The 17,316-nt window shown below is 39.1% G+C and overlaps 1 protein-coding gene across 2 annotated transcripts in view; it reads left to right on the top strand.

Moving 5' to 3' along the window:
• Positions 1 to 17,316, top strand: part of TMEM135 (transmembrane protein 135) — a 184,917-nt gene that overhangs the window by 149,411 nt on the left and 18,190 nt on the right. For both annotated transcript variants that reach the window (XM_087758856.1, XM_087758855.1), the window contains 2 exons: positions 14,115 to 14,156; positions 16,162 to 16,308. In XM_087758856.1, the coding sequence (XP_087614982.1) occupies positions 14,115 to 14,156; positions 16,162 to 16,308 (189 nt within the window). The remainder of the gene's footprint in view (positions 1 to 14,114; positions 14,157 to 16,161; positions 16,309 to 17,316) is intronic.

Raw genomic sequence — 17,316 nt, 5'->3', positions numbered from 1 at the left:
AGGATCTCCACTTTTCCTTCCCGCCCCTAATAAGGTGCTGTAGTTGGTTTAAGCTTTGGATATTTGAGAGCATGTAAGTAAGTGTTATCTAGACTTTTCTGTCTCTTAATATAGAATAAAAGGACTTAAATAAATCATGAGAGATTGTTTAATTTTACCTATACCTTAAGGAAGCATCACTTACTCCGTTCATGTCAAATACCTGACTAACTTGTTCTTTAAAATCTCCACTAATGGAGAGTCCATGACATCCATAAACAATCTATTCCTATTGTTAGCCATTTTTATCACAAGATTTTTTGAGTGTCTAATCTGAATATATCTTGATGCGACTTTGGTCTATTACTTTTTCTTCTGTCCACCACAAACATTGAAGAAAATAGATTATTCCCTTCACTTTGTAGCAAACTTAAGTAGCAAACGTTTATCACATCCTCTCACCTTCTTCTTTCCTTGTCTCCCTCTACCCTTCTCCCTTCTTCTTTAGACTGAACAACCGCAGTTAATTCAAACTTTCCATACAAATAATTCTCATTGTTTTATTCTGGTTTCTCTGAAATGAGTCAACCATGAAGTGTGATGCATAAGAATTTATTTCAGCTGATAAAGCTGATAAGAAGTTTCTGGAGAAACTGATAAGAAGTTTCTGGAGCACAAGTCTTATGAGGAGCGGCTGAGGGAGCTGGGGTTGTTTAGTCTGGAGAAGAGGAGGCTGAGGGGAGACCTTATCGCTCTCTACAGCTACCTGAAAGGAGGTTGTAGCAAGGTGGGGTCAGTCTCTTCTCCCAAGTAACAAGCAACAGGATGAGAGGAAACAACCTCAAGTTGTGCCAGGGGAGATTTAGATTGGATATTAGGAACAATTTCTTCACGGAGAGAGTGGTTAAGCATTGGATCAGACTGCCCAGGGAAGCGGTGCAATCACAGTCCCTGGAAGTGTTCAAAAAGTGTGTGGATGTGGTGCTTAGGGACATGGTTTAGAGGTGGACCTGGCAGTTAGGTTAACGGTTGGACTTGGTGGTCTCATAGGTCCTTTCCAACCTTTATGATTCTATGATTCTGTAAACCTGATAAAGCAAGAGAATTAATTCAGTATTTTGCAGCCTTTCTTCTGCATCCCCGAGCAGCTTTTGCTTTTTGACCCTCCACAGTTCTTACACTGTATTTGTGTAGTTGATTGTTTCTACATACATATAATGCACATGCAATTGATGAATAGCATCCTGTTTTTCCTGAGCCTGTCTCTTCCACTTGTAGCTCTTTTTTGCTTGATATTATCTGCAGATGTAATAGGCATACACTTTTTGCTCTGTCACCTTTCTCGCTACTGAAATTATTGAGTAGCAGACATCTAGGAGAGGTCCTTGTGGAGTACCGCTGAGTACGTCCTTCCAGTTTGTCAGGAAGCCGTTGATAGCTGCTCTCTCGCTACTATTGTCTAACCAGTTTTGTATTTGTTCTTCCATTAGATTATGTTTCCTTGATTGTTTTTAAAAGAAAATACCACGTGCTTCAAGGTCCAAAGCCTGAATCAAGTCAGTAGTGTATGGCACGTACTGCTTTTCATCTCGAGTCACAAAACGTTACCCAGTGTTAAAAGGGTTTTGTTGGGGATTTTTTTTTTTTGATAAGTGTGTGTTGATTGTCAGACACGTCCTCATGATTGTCTTCTGGGTGCTTACAATGTCTGTTTATGTATGATGGTTTCTCACAGTAGGCACCTTCCTCCTTAGGAAGCCAGTTGAATTGCAGTTTTGTCTAATTCCTCCTTTCCCAGACAGTATGATATTTATTGTTTAACTTTATCTTTACTAAAAATAACTTGTCTAAAGCATCCCAAAGTTATTTTCACTACTGCAGTCACATTGGTGGCTCATAATCAGTCTGTAACTGTCCTCTAGAAATGAGGCGACTTGCTGCCAGGAAGCTGAAGATTATGCTACATATTTAGTAGTTGACAAAAGCAGATGTGAACACATCACAGGTATGCTATTAGTTATGCTGGTTACCCATGCTTAACCTGAATTTAAGGCTGAATAGGATACTTTTTTCCCAAAATAGCAGTGGTTACGCCTTATCTGTTATAAGAGACCAACTTTCTGTGATGTTCAAATGGCATGTTAATTTTGTGGGAGGTGGATCTTTGATGGAGACACATAAGTCCATTTCCATTGACTTGTTACGTTTTTGTGGCACAGTAGTGCCATGCAGTGCTAGCCTCATTTCCAGGATCAGTTTAATCATTGCTTTTCTTGTAGGACCAGCTCTCCTGGGCGTAGTGTGACAGTGACATGGACAGGAGTGCTTCAGCTTGTGTTCCCAGCTAACTCGGTAGCTAGCTCCATGTGAGACTGCTTTGATCGTGTGAATGTACCCTCAAAAGAGTTGCCCTCAGAAGGGCTGGTTCAGGGGGATTGGAGTAAGGATGTGTTCAGTAGGAAGAAACCCCAGTGCGTTACTCTTGTAGGACACCTGACAGCCTTCCTTGGTAACAATAAAGAGAAGATCTCCATCTTTGCCAGTAATAATTTCCCATAGAAACTGACCCCATACTTCATACATTGCAAGAACACAAGAAAAAATATGGAAGGAAAAGAAAATATTCTCATATCTGTGCTTTTTATTGTATATATTACTTGGGAACTTGCATGTATTTTTTGGTCCCTGTTACTGGAGCAGTGGCAACTACAAAGATGCAGAGTTTGTTGACGGCTGTGCTTGACAGAGCGTAGAAGCTGTTGAAAATTACAGGTTTTCTGACTAAAAATGAGTCAAGTCATCAAGGATTTTCTGACATTATTTCTCTGTGACTTTGATGATATGTTTGCATATGCAAATGATTTGGTGATTTGGATTCAGACTTTGACTTGTAGACCTAAAACAAACCTTGGCGCTACCTTAGAGGTTCTGACATGTCTTCATTTAGATAATGTTAGCCAGTATTTCTGGATGGCTTGTTTCTTTTTTGTCAGTGTCACTTATTTACCTTGCTAATTAAGTTTACATTTTTAACGTATAAGTTCTGGCTTCCTAGTGTAGTGTCGCATGTTTTCTATCTCAGCTAGCTGAGAGTAATAGAAGTTTAAAATTGGTGAGAAATGGTGAGAGGAGCTAATGGTTCTTTGAAATCTTACAAACCGAACTGGGGTTAATAATACTCATCTTCATCTAATTTGTGAGCTATTTTAAATGTTTATCATTCCCTATAAATTTTTTCAAAGGCAAACAGAGGCTCTGAACACAGTGCCATTTGGTTTTTCCACTTAGATCATCTTATTCCTACTGAAGGGGTATTACTTCCAGGTCCCAAAGGTGCATCAGGATAGCTATCCTGGAAGGACAGGGAGTAAAATTGCATCATTTTTATGGATATAGATTTTTATGAGAGTTACTTATAGCCAGGTTCACACAGCCCAAAACTTACCTAAGTGTCTTTACCTGTTGTGTTTTCTGGGTTTTTTTGTGAATTGTTGAGGAGTATTTTGTATTTAAAACTTTCTTGACTTTTATAAGAAATTGGATGGAGGTGAAACAAGGTATAGTCCAAAGCCCCATTCACAATATCAGACATCACTGGCAACATCGCCACTGCGCTGAAATCTCATCAGTGGACGTTAAATACTTGATTAATCATACGTTTTAGGAAAAGGCACATCAGTCGTGTATAGATGTATATTTTGATGAAGCAGTCTAGAAATGGGGAACCATGTAATTACATACATATTTAGCATATGGCACTGAAGAACAACAAAATATAATTAGTATATATAGACTGGGTTAGAAAAATAGCAGAAGTTTTCTAATGTTATTTTTCAGTGGTATAGTCGCAGTATATTGTGGTTTTGAAGTGGATGTGTTCTCTCAGCTGTCTGGTTTAATTTCTGTGCTCTGCAAGAGAAGTACAATAAATGCTCATAATAAAAACCCCTGTGACATACCTTACTTGCCCAGCTTGGAAAGTGGGGCTGACATTTCTTTGATTAATCTTAATTCTGAGTTTTTTTCTTTCTCCTCTATGTGAGTGAAGGGAGTTAGCAAGTGTCCAGAGCTCTCTGTATAGATGAAATGTAGTGGAAATTTTGGGTAGTGTTTCCAATCTCAAAGTTAGAAAAACCTCAAAAACCCCACAACAATGCCTTCTCCAGAAGTTCTCTACTAAAGAAAAACATTGTGAGATGCCAACACGTATGCATTGGACTATGATTTCCTATTTCCTTGATTGTATTTGATTCACGTGTTGATAATTTGCATCTTGGAGATGCTAGAAATTACCCTGTGAAAATATGATAAAGTAAGTTGATCATTTCATGAAATCCAGTCAACCCAAGAACTGGGACACTCTGACAGAGACCGGGCATGGTGGCACTTCTGCTATAGTGATAGGAATTGGCAGCACTTCAATACCGTCTCTGCGTAGTAGTTGTAAATGCCACTTGTATATTTGCAGAGCAAAATAATTGTGGGAGGTTTTATTGATGTTGTAAAAAATGATATCAACAGTGGTTAACTTACCAGCAATAATTTTTGGAAGGTTATTTTCAATAAATACCATGTTCTTTCACTAAGTTAAATTCGTTAGTTGCAGAAAGTGTTTCATGTTACATTATTAAAAAATATTCTTTTCTTCATAGTTTTGTGTTTTATCTGGGAGATCGCGTGCATTCTTGGCATGGAATTTTTTTTAAAGTTTTTTGTTGTAAAAAATCAAAATTGGCAGCATTACAGTATTGTTCAGAAGCCACATTTATGTGATTATTAGAATAAGAAAGGACCACAAGTCCATCACAGAGGTGACACTTCCACCTCCGAGTGTGACCTACAGGCTTGGGCTCTGTGTTATATCACTCCAAGTTTCATGATCAGTCTCTCAACTTTTTTTTTTTTTTTTTTTTTTTGGTGATGCAGCTTTCTATTTCAAATACTGCACCTGGATGTGCAGCACTAAAAATATGATCAATTTGAACAGCACTGCAGTAATTTAAAATAAAACTATGTTAGAGTAAAACTTGGTCCCTTGCTACAGTATAAGCCAGCAAGGGAGTTACTCAGGAGTGACCTTCTGTGGTAGCACTGAAATTTGGTTCTCAAAATAGTGTTTTCCAAAGCTGTGCACAAATACTTTATTCACTCTGTGGTTCTTTGAGCACACTTTTGAGATTTTAATGTATTTTCAAGAGTTCCTGTGATACTTGCGAACCTCAGAGGCATGTCTACACACCACAACCTCATGCTGGAGATCCAGGTACGCAGGTAAATCTGCATGGGGCAGTCATCACAAAGAAATACCATACAGCCAGAAATTAAAGTTTCAACAAATTTTGCAACATGGTCATTTAGTTTGAGTGTAGCAACAAACTGATGCTGTCCTAGTGCTTATGGCTCAATAACTGCTTGTAACGGATGATTTCTGCAATATTCTGCGTTATAAACATTTAAGAATATTTTTGAGTAACAGAGTGAAAATTTCACTTCAAGTCATTGCAAATAATATCTCACTGATCTAAAAGGCATGTATTGCCTTCATTCTGTCATTCTGTAACCTAACTTGGCAATGGCCTGGGCATATTCAGAATGACTGCTAATTTCTTTAAAATCTTTTTATAGCTTTTCATTTCATTATAAGTTTATTCTGATTATATATGTCAATTTTATTAAATGTCAGAGATACAGGTAATACAATATAAAAATATAAATGGATCATCTCCTTGTAATCACATTTTTCCCAAATTGAAACAAAGCAAACAGCCAAACATTGCCCTCAAATCCAATTATGGGATCATCTGGGGAAAGCAAATGTTGTATCCATTTCTCTTGAATACTTGAATTAATCAATCAATCTCTGTGAGAGAGGTTTAGCTCACTGAAATTTTGAATCACCTGCAAATAGCATGAAGTATGTTTACAGAAAACAGCTCCAACAAGCTTAGCTTCTTTTTTTTTCTTTTTTTTTTTTTTTCCTTTTTTTTTTTTTCCCCCCAATTGCAGAGAGCCAGTAGAAAAAGCAGAGGAGAATTTGGCAGTAGATAAATTTAGCACAGGTCTCAGCATAACATAGAATTGCTGCAGATGCCACCATTATTTAACCTGAGCCAAACCCGGTATAAATTTAAGATCATTTGCTTTTTAATGTCGTAACAGTATGTCCCTTTGGTAACAGCCTGACTGTTCTCATTGTTCTAACAACAATGAAACGGCAGCAGCGCAACCTCAGCCACGGAGGTGGACGTGGTTTTGTGCGCGCGTCAAGGTACATTTCTCTGTATCCCGATAACCCTAGAGGCAATTTGACTTCCCATTTTCATGCCTTCAGGGGTTTTTTGCCGTTTCCTATTTTTGTTCTGCGCCTGATTTGGAGAGAGTGTTCGGGTTTTGCTGTAGCAGAAGGTTACTGTTTTTTGATGAAACACTTGTAAGAAAAAAGTTAAAATTGGGTAGTGGGAAAATGACATCACTTTCCAAAATTCAAAAAACCAATTGAACTAAGCAGGTAAATCCTTAACTTCATTGTTTAGTCAGCTCTTTTAATTGATGTTGGCTTCTTCTATTAGCTGTGGGAGGCAGGGGCTTTGATGAAGGGTTTTGAGAAGGGAACGTGGCCATCTGAGTGACTCAGTTGCTGCGCCTGAGCCCACAGCACAGCGTTGTTGCTACACAATGACATGGAAAGGCCGCATCCAGCTAAAATAATAAAAAATAATTTTTTCTTTGCTTTTAAGATCTTTTGAGAGAAATTCCATTTACTCAAAAACGCACGTTTCAGGAAGCACTAATCTCTGAAGGAATGAGAGTGTTGTAAGTAGCAGAATAATTAACACCACTAGAAATCTGATTTCATATTTGGCAATAACACACAAAACTTGATTAGCAATCAGATGTGAAGTGTTGATCGATAACAGCTTTGGTTTACAACCCTGAATCCAGTATTGTAATTTAACTTCAGTATAAACAGCTTTCTTTTCAATTGTGGTGTCACATTCTTGCCAGAATTGCAGAATTTTTCTTAAAAAATAAAATTCCCTGGATTTACATGAAACCTTAATGGGGCCATAGTTCACTGTTGACAACGCTGTCATCTCCATTCACCCTTTCTTTCCAAGTATTGTAAATTGTGCATTCAGTATAGGTGTAGAAAAAATAATGTACATCCTCTACTGTGCTTCTTTGACCCTTCTCCTTGAATGTTGTCCTTACTTGCTCTTTCTTTGTTCATTTACTTTTTTTTTAAAACATAGTTTTATATTCGCTGCATGTAATAGTTACAAAAATGTAGCCTTGTCGAAAGATCATTTTATACTTCAAGCACAGCTAAAAGAAATGTCATGGTTACATTCTTTCACTTTTTATTCGAACACACAAATGTTAAACTATCAATCTGATTTGGAAACACAGGCAATGAGACTTTTCATTGCATTTTGATCCCAGCTGCATTGCACATTTAATAGTTTGAAGTATGATTTTGATAAGAGTTTCCGCTACAACTCTTCTGACTTCAGTTATTTTTAATCTGATTTCTGACATGTCTTCTGAAAGCTACGTGTTGTCCATGGGGTACAAGATTAGATTTTTGGTTATAATTCCTCCTTATAGTTTTTTTCATAGTCCTGGGGTGAATAGGTAAGACCTGTGAGTAAAGACAGAAAGAAAATAAATGTTTAATCCAGAAAATAGGAAATTCAGAGGAGAGAGAATGTGGGTGGAAATCCTTTTTTCCCTTAAATTTGCCTCTGGATTTCTTCCGCACAAGTCACAAGTTGTGCCTCGTGATCCTATTGAGTCTTGGAGGAGGCAGCTCCGAGCGCAGTGGTGCCGTGTTCTCTGCCTGTAGCTCTCACTGGTTCTCCTGAGGTTATGTGGTTCAACCGGATGGGGCCTCCTTCCTGACCCGTGTCGAAAAGAGGGGAAGAAGAGGTTTTCCATCAGTTTTTCCAGGCCAGTCCTGGCAAAGTGGAGGACGAGAGGAAAGTGAGTGGTTATTCCTGCTCCTGCATCATCTGGGAAAAGTTGGGCTATGGAGACATAGCACAAAGGAAGGGCTTAGGTTTGATTTTGGGGGAAATCTTAAAGGTAACAGCAACTGGTACATGGAACAAATTATTTTTGTTCTCTGCATTTCCAGGTGCTTTGATATGATGATTGTTCGGGGTCTCAGAGATACGTTTCCGTCAGGATGGATGGACAGAAACGTTTGCACGTCTATACTGGGGACCATAACTTAGTTTGAGATACGGATATTCTTTTTGGGTTGAGTTATCTTTGTGAGAGACGTAAGTTTTAGTGTCTTTAATAAGATGCAAATAAAGGTGATTGGTTGAAATAGCCACAATTACAAAAGAAAAAGCAAAAAAATCTTGTTGAATCTTCCACGTTAAAGCAACCTAGCCATCTATGAAGGAAACCTCCTGCGTTTTGATCTCCTGTGCCACTTGTAGCTGTAGGTCTAGAAAAGAAGCTCCTTTTGTTTAGATGCTACTCAACTGCAAGTAGTAGGTTTGATCCAAAGGAATTGCATCTAAATGCCTCTCTGCTTCCAAGTAGGGTGCTGCAATTTTAGATTTGATGCACTTTATTTCTGCTAGGAAAACATATAAGCAGAGTATTCTTTTTCTAAGCTGATGTCAAAGTCATGAGTAGTTCCTGAAGTCAGAAGACTCTCGTATAATCGTATCTGCAGAGATTTTTAGGATCCAGGTTCCCATAGATTTATCTAAATGAAGACCAAAATGTCTTTCTGCAGCCTCATCATAAACCACTGACAGCTTGATAGATTTGGGCAGTAGGATTAACACAATAATCATGTTCTTCTTTGGTCACTGAGAAGAATGTAGATACTGTTCAGATAGTTGGAAGGTTCACCACAACTAAGTAATGACAAGTCAAAATAGATTTTGTGGCATGTCCAATCGTAATTGTTAGAAATCACATTTTCCACTTAAAAATGTAAATGTGTGTTCTTCCACTGGGAAAAATACTAGTGATACACATTTCTGAAGAACCTTTGGTTTCAGTTTCCTTTGTTTTATCAGACTTGTCTGGGTTAGCTCTTATTTTATATCCAGAGATATAAAACACTTAATTTTAAAATAAATTTTTCTGCATAGTTATATCAGTGAGGAAGATCTTACTGGTTTGAAATTGTTCTTGTTCCCAGGGCCTTTTGGAAAACTAATATTTCCAAAATGTGATTTTATGTTACAGTCACCACATAATCAAATTAGTCTCCAAACAACTTAGAACTGAGCTTGAACTAATTCTTCCATTTCTCTGATTCGGAATGATTAAGCACGTGTCCCTGAGTCTGGAATTACTTTATAATCCTGTTTTTCAGTGGTGCTTATTCTGCACATTCAATCTCGTAGTCACAACCCACTTGATTAGCATGGTGGAAAGTGTCAGACCATGGGGAGGTATGGAGAAGGTACTGATGGATTTTTTATTTTTTTTTAAGAAAAAGAAATGAGCTTTTGAGAATAACATTTAGAGGACAGACGGGGGGAAATACAAAATAGGAGTTTGACTTGCAGGAAGAAAGAGCAAAAGAGGAGATGGAAAAGGAAGAAGAGAAATGGATACAGAATGCATCTCAGAAAAATGGCACCTGTTGCTGTTAAGACTGAGGAGAAGACGAAGAATGAAGGACAGAAAAACAGAAGGAGGAAGGTATAGTAACCTCTCTGAGTAGCTTAAAACAGAAAATGGATTATCCTCTAGAGTTCAGCACAGCTCACAAAGGAGTGTAGATAGCCTTTGATTCCTAATAGCAAGGGATTAAATAGCAAGGGATGTAGCTGGCGTGTTCAGACACAGTCACGTTTCATAACTGTGATCCTTCCGTCTCTATAAAACAAAACACCTTAACACGGAAACGTGGTCCCCCCAGCCAGCCTTTATGGGCAGAGGTGCTGCAGTAATATGCCAGCACATGTCCTGTGCTTGCAGTGTTTCCTTCCCACATGGCCGTAATGAGAGCTCTGCATATAGGAGTTTCTAATTTACTCTTACCCTGAAGGATAACATAAGCAATATGGGGTTGTTGTTAAACACGGCATATGTTGTTGCTGTGAGCTGCTTTCTTCTTACCAGTTCCGTGGGTGAAAAGTCACTTGTTTCCTCAGAAGGCTTCTTGTGCAGGGTGTATCAGTTGTTCACAGAGAAAATCTTTAGAAGAGTTATGACAAGACATACTAATAAAAAAAACCCCAAACATAATTGCTGGCATCCAGCCTTACAGTTCAGTGTGGGAACTTCTCCTTCCCACAGGATGGAGGGAGAGTAGGGCAAACTCATGTACAGCACCTCTTTGCATACACAAACATAAATAGTTGGAGTTCGTGTCTTGTTGGAAGTGTAGTTAGTATCAAGCCTTGGCTCTATTCCACTTTTGCTGTTTTCTTTATGAAAAAATAAATGTGTGTGGCCATACGTTAAATTTATGTTATAAATATGCACGATTAAAATCGACCCTATTTGCTCATGTGCCAAAATTGTTCCAGCAGGGGAATTTGGAGAACCCAAATTTATTGCTATGGCTCCTTTATTCTTCTTCTTCTCTGGCTCCAGCCATGGCTCTGGCCAAAATAAAGCTGGAGCAGAGCAGAGCATTTCTGCTGTCAGATCAGGTACGTGGTGCCCAACAGGGACAACTGGCAGAGTCGCTGGTGCCTCTGGCTTTGTACGAGGGACAAATTCCCCTCTGATAGGAAAACGTAACGAGATTATGTGCCCTTTAAATTATTGCTTGCTGAGCAAAAACTGGTGCCGCCTTCCTGCAGTTTGGAATTGAGTCCCTGGGACATTCAGGGTGATGGGAATGGTAGCAGAGGTGAGCTACACCGAGTACCTGTAACGACGTACAGCTCACCCCTGGAGACCTTCCAGGTTGAATAGTACGCTAAAAACAAGCTTATAATACACTGTTGAGGTTTTTCCCGTCTCAGGGGTATCTGCAACGCTGGGCACATGTAATGCATTTTAGTGTGCTCATTTGCAGCTTGTATGGCTCGCGGGGGTCAGCAGCAGAGTGCAGACTTTTTCACCCCTTGAGCAATGAAGCATTGAGTAAAAGTTATTATTACCAATTAGTGGTGGCATTATTATTACCAATTAGTGGCTGTATGAAGCAAATCATTAGTCTTAGTTCAGTTATTAGCAGCCAGGTGTTCATGAAACGTGCCATGTGCAGCTAGCGTTGGACCTCAGCAGTCACCGTCGGAGCCAGTTGCTGAATTTGTGATGTCTCCGCGCTGTCCCTGCATGGGTTTTTGTTGTCCCCCCCCCAAAGAAGTGTGTCTGGAGTCAGTGTGGAGGATTTTTTTTGTTGCTGCCAGTGTTGTGTACCTAGTGAGTGAATAAATAAGGCGGTTTCAATCTCTAGACGGGTATTTTGAGGCCTTTAATATGCTGAATTCATGAGGTAAAGCCAAAAATTAGATTTCCAGATTTGTTGTTTGTTGCGGCTTCGTTTGTAAGAGCAAAATTGCCATGTCAGAGAAGGGGAAGTTACAGTGCAAATTACTCTTGATTGAAAGTATTGTTTCTCTAGGACTTCTGTTTTTGAGACCCTTAATACACAATATTTCCACATACCTATTCGTTTTGCATAATGAGTTTGCACAAGACATTTTAGACAGCAAGCAGCATGAATTAAGTTCTGTTTAAGAACTTAAATTGCACTTTTATACTGTGTTATTATTAAAAAAATAAGGCAGTTAATGGAAAAAAAAGGAATTGTATCTTTAGCGTTACTTCCATATTGAACTGTGTATTTAACTTTGGTGTATTTTGCAGAAGGATGCATACCTGTTGCTCTGTAACTATATAGAATAACTAATAAAGTAAGAAAAATAAGAATAACTAATAAAATTCCAATACATCAAATACTTATTGCATAGAATTGACTTTAATTGTGTAATTAGAATAAGGATTAGAAATCTTTTTTATGTTTCTTGGAGTAATGAGAAGAGGGTTGGAGTGTTGTTTTCTCCTTTAGTGATTCAGATGTCTTCTGATTTTCATTAGTGAAGAAACGATTTGACTGACAATTTCTTTGAAGAGAGTTTAAAGCAAATGAATTGTAGGATGGCATCAGTCAGGTCGGGTCAGTCTGAGCACTAGTTGGGTAGGGACATCTGGTGGTGCAATAAAGAAATAATTGAACACTTGCAACTCGAAGTGCAGTTGCATTGGAATGATTAAGGCAAAACCATCATTATGCTCATGCTGTAATTACTTTTCTATTTCGATATTATTCTAGAAACACTTAACATGCATGTTTACGTTTCAGTTTGTGAATAGTTTTAATTTACTGGAAAAGGGGAAACTAAGGCCCTATTCTTGAGCTGGCAGCTTGCAGGTGTAATGTGTTGAATGCCCTTAACTCAAAGGGCATTTAACTTGCAGTCAGTTGGAGGTTTAAAATCGAACTCGTGCTACCACACCGTGGGTCTGTGGACAGAGCAGGTATATGTAAACCCTGTGCATTTGGGCTGTGTTTGTAGTTCTGCCAGTGATTTGCTGGGATCTCTGGGCAAAGCTGATTTCACTTGCTTCAGTCCATCACTCACCAATTGTTTCAATCCATCTCTCTGTAAAAGTGCTATGATGATTTTCAGCTTCTGAATTCCACAGGCAACGGATCATAAAAAGTAAAATCTTTATATATCTTGGTCACAAAGTTCTATATTAATTAAAGATACAATGAAAAATTGTATTTGTGCAAGGTTACCTTGAACCCCTATAGATCATATATACATGACCAATATTTTAGGTGTAGTCATTTTAAAAGGGAAAGTTCTTAGGACTTTCATCATCCTTAGGATGAATTTCTACTTATTTAGCACTGGGCACATGGTGACAAAACCAGTTCCTTGAAAACATATGTGTTGAAGGCCATACCCTTGGGAAGACTTTCCAGAAGGGTTTAATGCTGTGACATCTTACCAGCACCGCACCGGGCACTCTCCTGCCAGGATGAAGCAAGACTCTATAGATCTGTTGATCATCTTTCATCTTGTTCCTGCTGTTCATATGTATGCAGCCATCGGTAGCATGTGTTGACCACGCATGGTGTCTTCTGGGAGATGGTGTCACATTCTCTCAGGGAGGCTTGGGCACAGACTTTCCAGGTGCATCTTGGTCTTTGCAGGCAGAAAGGTTGTGTTCATCTATTCCGGCTTATGAAGCTTTTGCTGTCCTGTCTTCTCTTAGAGTAGGTGTGTTCTTGAAAGGATGGTGTTGATAAGTTACTAGTTTGTGCTTTATGTATTGTGTCAGGAATGCATTTTTACCATGATGTATTCCCCGTGCAATCCTATAAAAAGAAAAAAGGAAAAAAAAAACCCCAAGTATCTGCTCTTTGCTTTGCTACCAACATGACACTGGTCCTGTGAGAAGTCTTCAAGGAAGAACCTGCAAGCTTCAACTCCTTTCATCATTCCCTGGGCAGAAAAAGTCAATAACCTAAAACTTTCACAGCCAATTGTGGACTCTTTACTGTGGTCATTATTCACACAAGGAACCCTATAGTCTGTAAGGAAGGATGTATATAATCAAGCTCAGAATCAGAACAACCACTACGTAATTAAAAACCTGGGACTTTCGGATTGAGAGTTTTCTTAAAGTAACGAGTTGCAGAGATCAGCAATGTGTGAAGCAGAACAGAGTATCTTAAAGTCAGAATAACTATTCCCTGCAGCTCTTCACAGGAGGGTGGGTTATTTATCAAGGTCCGACCCTCCTTTCTCTCCTTACAGTAACATTTATGTTTCGTAAAACTCATTAGGACTTTCTTCCATAAAGTAACAATTCTTTCTCACATGAAATCTTCCATTGTCACCCCAGGGATTCTGTCACCATCCTTTAAAAGTTTCTCCACTCTTGGTTTGGATAAAAGAGAGAAGCACTGGCATTTGTATGCTGTACCCTTTGTTTCTGAGATGTCCCAAGGCCATGGTGACAACTGTGAAGTCGGGGATAGCCACAGAGTTGTTACAGACGTGCTGTTTTCCGTTCATGAGAAGCTGGTGTTCACCCGCAGCCCTTCTACATAATATTTAATCTATAACACTTTGTATTGCAAGCAGCCCGTTATAGCAAAAGCTGTTGTTTTTATGTTTCAGGTGCAAAGATGGCTTGAAAGGATTTACATACTCTGCACTAAAGTAAGTAAAGTTTCTGTGAGTGCATAGCTTAAAGTGAAGATTTTGAGGCATCGTGCACAGTGGCAGCTGCGTTGTATGAAAAGAGTTTTCTTAAGAAAATTCATCCTGTCATAAAACTCTTCCAACTTCTGGGGTATACAGCATATTTTGAAGAATGCATAATATGCTGGCACGAGAGGAATCTTTTAATATTTGGGACCATTATTGAAAGGAAATGCAGACATATGGTTGCATGTTTTTGAAGGAACATTATTCTTTTATCTTTCTAAAACTGGGATTCGTGATTCATAGAATCATAGAATCATTTAGGTTGGAAAAGACTGTTAAGGTCATTGAGTCCAACCGTTAACCTAGCACTGCCAAGTCCACCACTAAACCATGTCCCTAAGCACCACATCTACCCGTCTTTTAAATACCTCCAGGGATGGGGACTCAACCACTTCCCTGGGCAGGCTGTTCCAGTGTATGACTACCCTTTCACTGATGAATTTTTTCCTAATATGCAACCTAAACCTCCCCTGGTGCAACTTGAGGCCATTTCCTCTTGTCCTGTCGCTTGTTACTAGGGAGAAGAGACCGACCCCCACCTCACTACAACCTCCTTTCAGGTAGTTGTAGAGAGTGATAAGGTCTCCCCTCAGCCTCCTCTTCTCCAGGCTAAACAACCCCAGCTCCCTCAGCTGCTCCTCATAAGACTTGTGCTCCAGACCCTTCACCAGCTTCGTTGCCCTCCTCTGGACACGCTCCAGCACCTCGATGTCCTTCTTGGAGTGAGGGGCCCAACACTGAACACAGTACTCGAGGTGCGGCCTCACCAGTGCCGAGTACAGGGGCACTATCACCTCCCTGGTCCTGCTGGCCACACTATTCCTGATACAAGAAATTCATTCGAGATATCCTCAATGTGCCACTAAACCTTGTGTCTGCCCTAGTGGTCCAGGCTCTCCTAGAATTTACTTCACAATGAGACCCTCTGGTGTTCCTTATTTGTTGTAGTTATACAGAGTTCTCCCATCTTTGTGTCTCGTGTCAAAAGTAGAAAGATGCGTTATTCTTATCTGTCCCTTTCATACTCTGCTACCCTCTACCACTCGGACAGCCCGGTGCATGGACAGTGTGAACTCACAGGTGAAAAAAAGAGCTGAAGTCAAGCAAGACAGACTTGCTGTTGTTGGTAGTGGAAAATATTTTATAGAGTTTTCAGCTATGAAACAGCTGTGAAATTTGATATAATGTGCCAGTAGTTAAAAATTCAGTCTATGGTCCAGAAATATGGACATGAACCACTCCTGTGGCAATGTGCAGCAACAGTGCTTTCTGAAATCATCAGTTCACAGTCACATACCAAATGACAGTTTTTCTACCTTCATTGCCCTCAGCAACACTACTACAGTGCAGTGTAATCTGGATTATAGTACAAAGTGTTAGGACACACCTTGCTCTTATGACCTCCTTTGCCCTTGATATACAGTAATTCTACACCTAAGATGAACGGGTATATTGACAATCTCAACTTCCGGGTGAAGAAAGAGGGCTGAAGATGAAGCCAAGCAAAACAAAGTTGATGCTCTTGGTGGGAACAAAAACATTTTGAAGATTTTACAGAACAGATATTTATAAAAATATTATAGTAATCATCAACCTTTATGTAACCCCATTTTGCTGGAGATAATTGAGATATTTCATGTGCCTTTTTATTTTCTTATTTGATGTTCTTGCTTTGTATGAGAGATGGACTTCCCCAGTAATGTTTTTGTTCCTAGTTTAAAAAAAGTTCCTGGCAGCAATTGTGACTATTATCTGAAGTTTAAATATATGTCAGTTAATTGGTCTTTTCAAAGAGATACAAGGTTTGGCAGCTGTATAAGATGCATTTTCTTTTGCAGATCTGTGGGTAATAACTTCAAGCTTGTCTTAAAGACTTTAGAGATTTATATTGTGCTTAATATATTCATTTGAGCTATTTATATAATTGTTGTTTTGCTCTGTTTTGTTTTTCTTTCAGGTTCATTGTAGGGAAAGAAGAAATCCCCACTCATTCATTTTCACCTGAAGCAGCGTTTTCAAAAACAGATAGAACGATAAAGCACTGTGAAAAAGTATCGCAGCCAATGAACATACTGACTCTAACAAAAAAGCTCATGGACAAAGTGTGAGTCAAAGAAAACAAAAGAAAAAACAAAGTGAATCATTCTTACTTAGCTCATTTTAATGATTTGTTTCATTGTATTTGACAATGTTTTATAAGACTTTTGCTTTGCATTTAAGTGTTTTGCGTTTCATTTTTACTGGGTACTTAGCAGTGACAAGTGATGAACTCTAATGAAAGCAAAATTTAAGACCCATATGTCATAGCAATGACTTGCAACGTGCATTTGTCTAAGAAGGGAGAGTAAATTCAATCAATTCTGAGTGGCAGAGTGGTGGTTGCTTTTTCTGCAGTGTCAGCAAAACCAGCTCATGGCATGGTTCTGCTGGTGCTAGTAGTGATATTAAGGAGGGGAAATTGCACAGCAGCAGACCTTACTCAGGTCACCTTAAGTGACCATAACATCATTTTTTTGGTGACCTACATGCCTGTATTGCTTAAAGGAGAACAAGAACAGGATTGGTAGCACCTGGCCTACCTCCTCTGTCAGGAAATAGGAAATTGCGAAGCAAGGAGTGAGTCTACAACTGTTTTGCACAAGGTCAGATCTAGACATGTGAAGCAAGGTAAAATAGGTTCCCTCCCAGTCTACAGGATCCAATCTATTGTCCTTTAGTATGAGCTTAAAGAAATGACATCAGATAGCTAATATGTTCAGATGATGTACTTCTGCTGTGCTTGATTTGTCTGCTTCAGGCACGTTGGGTACCACAAGAAGTCGTTCATTTACAGGGAAGATGGAATAAAAAATGGACTAGGGGTCTGTTCATACCACACCTATGAATCTTCACTTCCACTGACCTCCCCAGCAACAGTTTTATGACCAGATCTTTACCTGCTGACATGCAGGAGAGAAACAAGTCTTCCAAGTGCATTGTGTTCTCAAAGTAGTGGCTTATCTTACTTGCTCAGATAATGCACAAAAATGAAGTGACCTACATCACGCGGCAGCTTCCTATGTTTTGCTGTGGTTTTTAATTGAAAAATATAAGGGAAGTCAGCAGTGGCTTC

Source organism: Nipponia nippon, unplaced genomic scaffold, assembly GCF_047370975.1.
Source record: "Nipponia nippon isolate SJK-2023a ecotype South Korea unplaced genomic scaffold, ASM4737097v1 scaffold_2, whole genome shotgun sequence".
NCBI classification, from domain to species: Eukaryota; Metazoa; Chordata; class Aves; order Pelecaniformes; family Threskiornithidae; genus Nipponia; species Nipponia nippon.
Note: the sequence above shows the minus strand (reverse complement) of the source record. Positions and strands in the feature narration are given on the sequence as shown.